General features: G+C 41.4%; 1 protein-coding gene across 6 annotated transcripts in view; it reads left to right on the forward strand.

Annotated features, from left to right (window-relative positions):
- The first annotated feature begins 753 nt into the window (after nt 1-753).
- The window catches only part of CHLSN (cholesin), a 141,327-nt gene continuing 129,628 nt past the window's right edge, over nt 754-12,452 (forward strand). Inside the window, exons 1-2 of one of the 6 annotated variants that reach the window (XM_083474832.1) lie at nt 754-952; nt 4,728-4,887. In XM_083474832.1, the coding sequence (XP_083330958.1) occupies nt 4,729-4,887 (159 nt within the window). In that variant the 5' untranslated portion in view covers nt 754-952; nt 4,728. The other 5 variants (XM_083474828.1, XM_083474830.1, XM_083474833.1 and 2 more) reach the window with 5 other exon arrangements.

A 12,452-nucleotide genomic window follows, 5' to 3' on the forward strand; every position in this document is an offset into this window, starting at 1 on the left:
TATAATACTAGTTAGTATTAAGAACAGACTGACAACACCTCACTCCCCACTATTGTTTTACTGTATTTTTAAATCTATTGCAAGCCACCTTGATAGCTCCAGTTCATGGGTAGGCAAACTAAGGCCTGAGGGCTGGATCCGGCCCAATCGCCTGCGGACAGTCCAGGAATCAGTGTGTTTTTACATGAGTAGAATGTGTCCTTTTTTAAAAAAATGCATCCCTGAGTTGTTTGTGGGGCATAGGAATTCGTTCATATATTTTTTTCAAAATATAGTCCGGCCCACCACAAGGTCTGAGGGACAGTGGATGAAAAAGTTTGAAAAAGTTTGCTGACCCCTGTGCTTGACTGATCACTGTGGCAGAATACCACAAAGTTAATGTTTTCACTGAAAACAATTGCACTGGCTCCCAAAATTTGCTGGGCTACTTAAAAAAAAATTTTTTTTTAAGCGTCTACTAAACTGAATAAACAATCACAATCATAATCTACTTCTCCCTGGGTGTGGTCTGAATTGGAGCCTGCCCCAGTTTTGCGCATCTCCCTGTGGCGTGGTAGTGCGCTGAACCAGCCAGAGAGAAAGCCACGTGAATGCAACGGCGAACGCACTAGACGAGGCGGCGGGGTAACGGGTGGGGCGGGAGGAGAAGAGCGACGGCCTTTGAGCCCAATAGGAAGGGAGAAACCCAGGGCTCGCGCATTCTTCACGTGCTTGCTCCAAGCCCCGCCCCGCCTTCCCCCCAGGGCGCGACGGAGAAGGAGGGCCTGGGTTCCGCAGCATTCGATTTTGATTAGCTCCGCTACTTGATTGAAAACCGGAGGGTCCAATGCGAGCGAGCGCGTGGCCTCCGGGCACCCAATGGGAGCGCCGGGGCGGTCTGAGGCGCTGGGTTGAAACGTGCGCGAGGAAGCGCGTGAGCGGCCGCAGCTGAGGAGGCGGGCTTGAGAGTGAGGTGGGTGGCGTGAGAGGGAGGCGGCCGCCTCTGAGGGGACCGGGGCGGGTGTGGGTGTCGCGGTTTAGGGTTCCTGTGGGGAAGAGGAAGGTCCCTACCCCACCCCGACCAGAAGGGCGCCGGCGAGGGGGTGGCGCGCAACACGTGCCTGTGTGAGGGAAAGACTCTTCCCCCTCGCTGCCCTGCTCACTTTCCTCACGAGCACCTTCATTTCCCTCCCCCAACCGGACTCACAACAGAATTGTGAGGTGGGCCAGGCTGAGAAAGAGAGTGGCTGGCCGCCGACTCTCAACCCCCCCCCCCCCAGTTTAGACTCACAACAGACCTGTGAGGTAGGCCAGGCTGAGGGGGAAGGGTGTCTGGTCTCCCCGCTCCAATTTTAGCCTCACCACAGGCGCCATAGGTAGGCCAGGCTGAGGGGAAATAATAATAATAATAATAATAATAATAATAATAATAATAATAATAATAATAAAATTTTTATTTATATCCCGCCCTCCCCAGCCGAAGCCGGGCTCAGGGCGGCTAACAACAATAAAATAGTGCAACATTCTAAAAACATTTCATTATAAAAATTAATTAAATTGATGGCAACCATAAGCTTAAGCATTAAAAACGTTCCCTGTACGGTTTTGCGTGAATTACGTTTAGGTATTGCCCTTGCCAACGTCTGGCAAAGCTGCTTTTCACCCGTGAAAGCTTATATTGTAATTTATTGTAAACTCTCACTTTTTCTTATCACAGGGTAATGTAGTTACCTCTTGAGGTTACTCAGGCCACCTGAGGAGTATGAGGCCTTGCAGAGGTTAAGACCTATTATAAACATTTCTATACGGCCAAAGAAAAAGGAATAAGGGTGGGAAACAAAATAATCACTTAAATTACATCACTAGCAGCAAAGTTTATATGTCAATAATCAAATTAATACGCAATCAACTTTACTGGATCACACATCAGTGAACGCCCGAGAGAACAAACGTGTTTTAAACTGGTGTTTAAAATCCAGTACTTTTAAGTGCCTGTTTAAATACTTGCTGAACGTGAAAAACAAAAGAGGTACCCAATGTTCTCTTAGTTTGGTACATTAACCATGGTACACATAGCACCTGCCAACTCAGGGTAGCCATAGGTGCATATGGTGACATAGATCCTAATCCATGAAAGCTTAAACTACAATAAATCTGTTAGTCTTTGTAGTAGAGTAGTCTATGTGGTACCCTCCAGATATGAACTGCAACTCACATCAGCCCCAGCCATCATAGTCAGTGGTCAGGGATGATGTGAGTTGTCCAGAATATCTAGAGATCAGGTTGGCTGAACCTGTTTTTAGGTGTCCAAAATAATGTTTTCCAGATAGAATCATAGAGTTGGAAGAGACCACAAGGGCCATCGAGTCCAACCCCCTGCCAAGCAGGAAACACCATCAGAGCACTCCTGACATATGGTTGTCAAGCCTCTGCTTAAAGACCTCCAAAGTAGGAGACTCCACCACACTCCTTGGCAGCAAATTCCACTGTCGAACAGCTCTTACTGTCAGGAAGTTCTTCCTAATGTTTAGGTGGAATCTTCTTTCTTGTAGTTTGGATCCATTGCTCCGTGTCCGCTTCTCTAGAGCAGCAGAAAACAACCTTTCTCCCTCCTCTATGTGACATCCTTTTACATATTTGAACATGGCTATCATATCACCCCTTAACCTCCTCTTCTCCAGGCTAAACATGCCCAGCTCCCTTAACTGTTCCTCATAAGGCATCGTTTCCAGGCCTTTGACCATTTTGGTTGCCCTCCTCTGGACATGTTCCAGTTTGTCAGTGTCCTTCTTGATGTAGCCTGTACTTGTTGCATCAGAAACAAAAGAGTCTTATGTCACCTTGAAAGACTGCTTTAAGCTTTCACAGACTAGAGTCCATCAAATGTTGCAGACTGAGACAGCTAATCTTGTGGAGCATCTAATGTGTGCACATCCCTACTTTAGAAGGAGGGGGTGCTATGCAACATTTCACAGAGGAAAATAGAAACACCTCGAGGAGCAGCTATGTTAAAATGGTCACAACAAAAACAATGGGACAGCCTTGTGTCTCAAAGATTACATGTTCTATTCTGCCTCTCTGTGCCAGAAAGTATTTGCTTTTTAATTAATGCTGTATCCTGACAAGATACGACTTTTCATGAGGTGGATTATTTTTCCAATGAAGGTTGGAGCCTATTGTCTGCAAAAGTATCCATTATAGTCAAAAGCAGATAGGGCATTTCCTTGAAATGTTCTAGGTTGTTTCTAGAATCAAGTAGGATACCTTTTGATTTAAAACACCTGTTACTGCTAGGCCACATATAGGTTTCTAGGATTTATGTACAGTACACTTTTGCAAGAGGCTTGAAGTTAATTCAGGCAGAGGATATTTTGTCTAAATGTCTATATATTTATCCACATTATCTAGTGTAGTATGCTGTCTTCAGAGTACTACTCTCTGCCATCTGTTCTTGTGGAGCAAAGGAACAACAAACTAATCTAGATGCCTCTAGCAATTGCACGGTATACCACATTATAGGGGAAATTAATCCCCAGCTCACTCTCAATTTGCCTGGAGGACAATTAATTCCTGTTTTCAAATGCGGCGATTAATCAGTTGTATGGAAGTAAAGTCTGTCCACCAAATCTTTCCAAGAGAATTTTTAATAGCTCTCTGAGGCAATCCTACCCCCATTAGAGTTGCCAGATTAATTACAGAACTAGGCTTTCGTAGTTACATTGGGGGGGGGGAGAGATGGGTGGAGCCTAGAAAACAGGGAGCTTGGCACCCTGTTGTATTTTTAGCTAGGAACCAACTCTTCCCTTTTTTCTTGTGGTTCCTGTAGGACTGTGAAAAAGTGAACATACTTGTATGTATGTTGATCATTGCAACTATGGACGCAGCGTGGCCATATATTGAGGCCCAGTATATATTTTTTCTGGAGTTAAATATAATATTCATACAACGTGATAGTATATTTAGCTCATGCAGATATAAGAATGTAGTTCAGGTTGTAATTTGGTAATCCATGTACTTAACTATGTAATGCACTTATTAATAGTTGAGATTATGTATAAAAAGTCAAAACAAAAAGTTGTACATTTATTTACTTAACAGTAGTTTTTATACTAAAAGATGACTTGCCCACCACTACCAAGTTGCAGGGGAGTGTTAGTTGTGTTCTATCACACTCGCTTGATGCTCGGGTAATGCTAATGACCAGTCTGAACTGAGTACTTGGCCTAGGCCCTAGAACAGGCATAGGCAACCTCAGGCCACCAGAAGTTTTGGGACTACAACTCCCATGATCCCTAGCTAACAGGACTAGTGGCCAGGGATGATGAGAATTGTAGTCCGAAAACATCTGGTGGGCCGAGGTTGCCTATGCCTGCCCTAGAAGAACCCAGCTCAACACACAGGACTTCCATGATGCAGCCTTAAGGGTTCCACATCAGATGAGACAATGGAGAAAGAGTTCCCCTAAACCAGCCTTTCTCAATCTGTGGGTCCCCAGATGTTGTTGAACTACAACTCCCATCACCCCTAGCTAGCAAAGCCAGAGCTCAGGGATGATGGAAGTTATAGTCCAACAACATCTGGGGAAACGCAGGACACTTTAAAACTACTTGCTTTCATGACAGGAGGTTTGTGAAAAACATTTGTATGTCTTGCTAAATTTTCAAGAAATAAATGATTAATAGTGGTTCTTATGTACAATGAAATGACACATAGATTCTTTAACAAAAAATGCACATTTCAATTGTTAGAATGGCAAAGAAAAGAAAAGCTGCCGACATGAAGACAGAAAAGAAAAAGGAAGAAATGAAGCATCACTTGGCAGAAAAGAAAAAGGAAAAAATGAAGCATCTCATATCGGAAAAGGAGCAACAGGTCGATGAACCTAAGTTGAAAAAACAGAATCTGGAGGTGAGTGAACAAGTATGAGTTTGTTGAACTTGCATATTTTCGTATTTGCAGGAGAAGATGCACATCTTGACACTGGAAAATATTTGCAAAATGATAACTTTATTGGGATAAGTGCCATGCAAAGCATGTTACCAGTTTTGGAAATAAATGTTTTCTTGTTGTGATGCACTGAATGAATGAAAGTAGGCAAGGAAAGAAACCAACTAGCTTTAAAAATCTTATATCTTGACCTTAAGCATGTACCTAGGCGCCTACAAAATGTGTGCACCCAGTTCTGTAGTTAGGTAGTAACTACTATCAAGTCAAATTTCTAAATATATTGTGATACTTCATCCTCACAGATGCAAATATGTGTAGGGGCAAAAATATATAGACACTTGTGTAAAAATGCACATGTGCATGATTTGCATCAACACACAGATTCTGAGTGAGGGTAAATATAGTAAAATATACATGTAGGCAATGTTACTTAAGTTCTACAGTGTGTATGTACACATTTCTCATAAGTGTAAATAAAATGCTACATGTGACATGCTTGAAATCTGAGGGAAGTTGGGAGTCTGTTGCCATTTACTGTCCAGACACTATTGGAACAGCTCACACTTGAAGAAAATGGGTGGAAGATGGTTGACTCTCCTCAAGTGTTTTCTGCACTGTCTATAATAAAGTTATTTATATTCACCTTTTCAGCTCCAAATTTTGCTGTTTTTGTTCACTGAGTAATTTGGTGATGTCTCAGAAAGGAAAAGTGGAAGGAATACTCTTACCACACATCAGATGGTACAGTGCACATCTGTTTACCTAAAATAAAATGTGTATGCATTAAAAATGTAAGATGTGAAGCAGCCCTAAGATGCTGCCCTTTGTTCCACAATCTGTCCCTTGTTATCAGGACCTGACTACCCATCCCAATGTTCCTGCTGAGACGAGAGGAAATTCTTCATATGCCCCCTACTTCCCAGCTCTGTAGGCTGTGTCATTTGCTAAACAGAAGAGGCCAAGAGGTTGCTTGATATTGGCATGTTGTTTACAGCAAGGTTATATGCTGTGTAGTGGTAGCAGTTTTGAAAAGTGCCAGTATATTACAACTAGAGTATAAGATTAGTTAGAGAGAATGGTGGTTATATAGCTGAAATTCTTGGTTGTCATTGAGGAAACAAGGTTTGCTCTTTGGTTTCTATAAATGATGTTTTTGATTGATTGGCAAAAAGTCAACATTACTATTTAATTTTAAAGTTGGGAAATGCATTGCTATATGGTTCATTTTTGATGGGGAAAGATATTTCACTGATTCATTAGGTTGCTGCATATAGCTGTGATTTACACAGCTTTTCTGTACTCACATTTCCAATCTCCAAAGTGTAAAATGCAAATTTCTAATTGATTTTGGTGCAGAGCTGTTTAAAAGCAAGCTGAAATATTTCATAAGTGAAGAAGTTCAATATTATGTTGACCATACTTTTAATGAAATTTGTTCCAACAAAAATTTTGCTCAAATAAGACTAGTACATTTGCCTGTAAGACATGTTGACCTTTCAGAGCAATCTTTCTTTATTGATTTTTCATCTATTCATTTCCTTCCTTTTATATTAAATAGCAACAAGCAACTTAAGTACTTTGCTAAGCATTAGTATGAATGGCTTTAGAGGCCACATTGGGTTGAGGTAAATAATGATCCCGATCTTGTAACAATGCTTAAGAGATAAGGAGTTGGTTGTGGGGCCATGTGTTCCCTTCCGCCTTGAGCACAATTTCTCCTGCCTTTTCCTTGCTAGCCTGAACTGTGAGTGTTACATCAGCACTGCCACTGACCAGCTGAAAGCAAGTTAACCAAAGTTTGCTAATCAGTTGCAAATTCTGACTAAAAGGGAACCTTAGTTGCTGATAACAGAGTTAAAATATGTCTGTTATAGGTAGTTGGAGAGGGGGTGCTTGTATACCTTCACACAAAACTAATATTTCATGCAATTGTAGAGAAATATCAGCCATGTCTCATTTTTAAAAAACATAGTAAGAGGCACTTAAGTGTTGTGGTAGGAGTTATAATTGCTGCCAGTCTCATCCCTTATTGAGTCAGATTACAGGGGGGGGGGATTGATGGTTGACTGCAGCTTGTTATTAAAAGGTTTGCATTATTTTTCATCAACAGAAGTTGATCTACCAAACATAATTGCATTGCATAAAGATGTGTCTTGATTTGCAGCACCAGCATGGCAGTTGCTTTCATAAAAAGTTGGCCATTTGTGGAGTTATAATTACTTCTTTTATCTCTAAACATGAATTCTAATGGGAGCCTTGTCAGATACAAGCAGCTGGAGGCTTTGGCTGCAGTACAACCATAACCTGGAGAATTTGTGTTATGTTCATATTGTTTGACCTTTACACAGGCCCTGATGCCATTGACTATGATAAATGTTTGTGGGATTTGGCCATATTTGTGTAACTACTACTGCTTGGCAGGGTTGAGGGGCGTTGATGGCTAATAGCTCATCACCTCTGTAAGACTTCCCCAGAGGAGTCTCACAAGGCTCCCTTTTTGTCCCCCTTTCTGAGATCTAGCAACAATTGTTTGTTTCTTCAGAACTGCTGAACTACTCTATGCTGGGTTGTGCTTGAGGCATCTCTAGCTGCATTTGGTACAGAATCCAGTGGCTGCCTACTTCATGATAGGGTTGTGCATTAAATCACCATACCTTTGAATACCAGTTTTGAAATAACATTCTGATGAGTGTTTTAGCAAGGCAATATGCCAGTGAACAAAAGGTGGACACTCAACAGCTTCCCAGGGGGTAGCTCAGCTGAACAGATAGTTTACAGATACTTTGCAGATAATTTGCAGGCAGGGTGTCTCCAGCTTTGTTCTCTCTCTCCTAACAGAGAAGAAATGATGATAAGCCTTCCCACAAACCAGCAAACTATTTCATCTTCACTAGTATCTTTCCACTTAGAGCTCAGCTAATTATGCACAGCCTGCTAATAATCCATCAGGAACTCCCCCGCCCCCCACAGCTGGACAGAGATCCAGTAGCAAAGTAAAGAAAGAAGAACCCAATGAAAGCGTGAGCAAAGGATATTTTTGTATAAAGTATTCACTATTCATTTTTTAAAATGTTTGAATTGCTATGACTGTTCAGGAGAGGCCAACATAATGGGGGATCTGGGCATGGGCAAGCTGCTCAGGTGAAGAGATCAGCTACATCTGTCTTGATTCCAGTCATTGATGTGAAGCTTTTCTTTTTAATATAAAAAAGACAGCTTCCGAAAATGAAATTTCAAGAAAGAATATGGATGGGTGGGGCTCTTCCCCCTTTTGTGTCACTTGAAAACAAAAACAAAACAAGGAACTGGAAAGCTCTTCTCCCCCCCCCCCACTCGCCCCCCACCGGTGAAAAAAAGAGGGGGAAGAGTTTTTATTTTTATTTTCTGGTGGTGTTTATCTTTGTTGTTCCCTCTAGATAGCTTTCCTCCATGTAAAAAAGGAAGGGTTCTTTTTCTTATTTAAAGGAGACTATCATTTTTCTTGCTTGCCCGCCCTCCCTCCCTCCCTCCCATTATAAAAAGGTAGAGATTGGTGGAATGAGCACTGTTGGGGGGGAGAAATGAAGGTGAGAAGATTTAGCTGGCTGCCTTATGCTGAAATGGGAGGTTGGGTATTATGTGAGAATGATGGGGAGGGTGTTTTTCAGGTAAGCAGTGAAAGCAAAGGCGTGTCTACTCACAAGCAAGCCCTACTGAATTCAATGGGGCTTACTCCCAGGGAAGTAGAAGTAAGTTTAGTTTAACTCAATGGGGCTTATGCATGCACAGATTCCACTTAGACCTCTGAGTGGGGAAGCAGATGCAGCTTGACTAGTAAATCACTTAACTACTCTTAAATTAGTTGGAAATATATTAAATATATTACAGTGGTACCATGGTCCTCGGAATGGCTTGGCTCCTGAACAAATTGGCTCCTGAATGCCTCAAACCTGGAAGTAAGTGTTCCAGTTTGTGAACGTTTTTCGGAAGCCGAATGTCCGACGTGGCTTCCGCTTGAGTGCAGGAAGCTCCTGCAGCCATTCAGAAGCCACACCTTGTTTTTCGAATGGTTTCGGAAGTCGAACGGACTCCCGGAATGGATTAAGTTCGAGAACCAAGGTACCACTGTACATAGAAGTTTATTTAGTATGTTTTTAAAAAATCTACTACTTCTTTACATTTTAAGGCCCTCCAAGCCACAGGAAGCCTCGTCAAGGCCCTCAGCTGCTGCAAGGAAGTGTGGCACACCCTTTGCTGCCACAGAGAGGCCTAGTAAGGCCCTCCACCACTGCAGATATATATTGTGATATATCGAGATAGTGTGCTATTTTGCTGGTGATACATCACCGTAGAGCTATATCATGAAAATTAGATATTGCCCAGATATTGCTCTATAGGGTTATATGTATAGCTTGTGATCTAAGAACCCTAAGTGGCTTGGGTGTTGTATATCTCTGTGTCTTCTTAAAACCATTAAAATAATTTGAGAGCATCCTGTTAGCAGTGGCAGAAAAGTTTTATATGGTTTTGTTCTTGTTGTAACTATGTTATCCTCCTTTAGTCTTGATGAAAAGGAAAACAAAAGGCAAATACTTGCAGTAGACATAATTTATATATTGCACTCATTCTGTTCAATACCTTAAGTATTCTTACATTCTTCACTAAGATCAAGCATTTCTTTTTTTCCACCCACATCTTCCGTGGATTGAATCCTCACCTGTTCGTTCAAATAAATGAAAGAAGCAGATGGGGGAAGCATTGGGGGAAAGAATGGGAATAGCTGGGGCTGCTTTATTGGTCTTTAAAGGAACTGAGTGAATATTTGGGTTGCAAACCACCATCTTTAGTAACCTGCTATTTATCCCATGTTAAATGGCTGTTTATAGGAGTAAATTCAACTTTCTTAAGACCCTGGAACCATTTGAACACCCTATATGAGGGAACCTGCTTTCTGTGAACAAGACTTAAGTTACTCATGGGGGAATCTGGATTAATTTGGTACATAAATTGGCAACACGTTTATTTGTTGTTGCTTTGCTTTGCTATTAATGAAGTATTCTGTCATGACAGCAAATTGAAGAAAATGTACAAAAAAGTGTTTGAAATATTTGTATGCATAGATAAGAATGAATAATTTTGCATTCCTTTGAATATTTTTGTAATGGGCTGAACAAATTTCCCAGGAAAGCATATTCACAGCTGGGAAAACAGCTCCTACTTTGAAAATGGTTTTCCCAGGCAAAAAGCTTGCATCTCCAACTGTTTCTGGTATAAACACAATATTTTGTGTACTGTTTAGCAGGGTTTCAAAAGGTTAAGAATTCTTCATTGGGCATTAACCAACAGAATGCAGCAGCATCTATATAAATGTTGTGCTGTAGTTTTGGTTTCTCTCTTCAAGCTAAGATCAAAGTATAGGGAGACGGGGTGAGAAATGTAGTTCCCTTTTTGTGCTAGACATGATAGTGTGTTCATTTTTTAAATCCCTGGAAATCAGTCAGTTAAACATTGTCACTTTATATACATGTTTTTATTAGCCCATGTTTCTCTAGGGAGGGGAAGGTTCAAGATGGCTACAATAAAGATAAAAATACAGTGATGCAGTCAGTCAGAACTGATTTACTTAAATTCAAAGGCTATAGCTACATTCATTTTCCAGCTTAAGTGAGGTTTGCATCCAGAAAACAGCCCATTGTATTGTTGACATTGAGAGAAAAAGGTGTCTTGCTGCCAAGTTTTCAAATACATTTTATTGTAACTGGTGATTGAATGCTGCCTTTCAGACATTCAGTGGTTACTCTTGTGAATTATCTTACACTTTATTTACCATTACTATTTAAACCCTTAGCAGCAGCCATCGAGTATTGATAATGTTGGGTGTTCTGGATGTCCAAGAAACAGCTATGAACAAAACTTGTCAAGGTTCTTTCCATTTCTGCTCAGGGTCTGCGGCTCTCATCTACCTTAAATGATCATAGAGTTAAGTTTACAGTTTGAACAAGTAGTCTCATATAGGAAGGTATGTGAAATCTTTTGAATGTCTAAATATAAGACATGTGACATTTAACCAAAAGATTTATTTTAGGAAAGAAAAAGCAACCTAGAATTGGCATAAAAGTTGCATAAGGATATAAAACTGTTCCTTCAGTTGAACAGAAGTTCATTTTTAGAGCAGGACGGAGTGCTTACTTTTCTTAACAGATTTTAGTAATCAAGAGGCTGAAAATCAAGATTCCTGCCTTTGGGAGCCAGGAAGCATCCTGGACTCTTCAGAGCCAAAAGCCCATAGAAACATTAATGGACAAAGGAGGAGCAAATAGCAGTCAGTCTTGATAGGCACACCCTATCCTCGGACCAAGAAGTAGCTCTGGCTCTGCCTTATGCAGGAAATCACTGTACAGTCATACCTCGGGTTGAAGTAGCTTCATGTTAAGTATTTTTGGGTTGCGCTCCACGGCGACCCAGAAGTAATGGAGTGTGTTACTTCCGGGTTTCGCCGCATGTGCAGACACTCAAAATGACGTCACACGCATGCATGGAAGCGGCGACACGCGCAGTCGCGTGTTACCTTCCACTCAGGATGCGAATGGGGCTCCGGAACGGATCCCATTCACATCCAGAGGTACCACTGTATGGTGTAGTGGTAAATCCTTAAGTTCAGGCTGTGTTCATGACAGTCCCCATAGCCATGCCCCCCACAAGACTACAACAAAAGCAATATTTTATCCAGGGCAGACTTTCTTGCTTAGCCCCTCATCCCCTTGCTTAACATCTAGCATGACCACTATTTTGCCTCAGGTTGGTTGGCCAGAATTTTGGTTTTCTAAAAAATAAAAGTGGCAACTTAACCCTTACACATACTTGGTAATGTAACCCCTTGGCTTATTTGGTTCGTTTCTCTCTGAAAAAAAGCCTATTTATTTGGTTTGTAGAAGATTGGCAAATAACGTCCCAGGAGATGACGTTATCATCCCTGCTCTATTGCATCACTGCTTATTACAAGACAGAGAAATTGACGGCTCTACCTCCTGCCATGTTGGTCATTTGCTACTTTGTGTCACAGTGACGCAAGACTGGAGAGCCAGTCCTGACATTTCATTTTAGGGCAAAGGTTCTATGTCCTGTGCATATGAGGGTTCATGGTAGGAAAAGCTTAAACAACATCAAAGATTGGGAAGCCAGGCAGTCAGCTTTTCTCCTGCCACAGGAGTGTCTTGCACAGATACTGAATTCAGTAAGGATACTACATAAGGAGGCTCAAGGATGAAGTGCTATAGAAATTAGCAGGTTATTTATTTCTCTCAGCTGCATACACATACAAAGTACTGAAGGGGTAAAAGTATCTTTTTTATATTCCAACTCATGAGATTGGACTACATGACCCTTGGGGTCCCTTCCAACTCAGAGAATGGCAACCAAGATTTATTTTTTATTATTTGTTTATTAAATTTATATACTGCCCTTCCCACATATGCATTTAAAAGGCTGTAGAATAATCAGCCAAAGCCTGGGAGAAGAATGTTTTTGCCTGGCGCCCAAAAATATAT

The sequence above is a fragment of the Podarcis liolepis genome, assembly GCF_965112155.1.
Source record: "Podarcis liolepis genome assembly, chromosome: 14".
Lineage (NCBI taxonomy): Eukaryota > Metazoa > Chordata > Lepidosauria > Squamata > Lacertidae > Podarcis > Podarcis liolepis.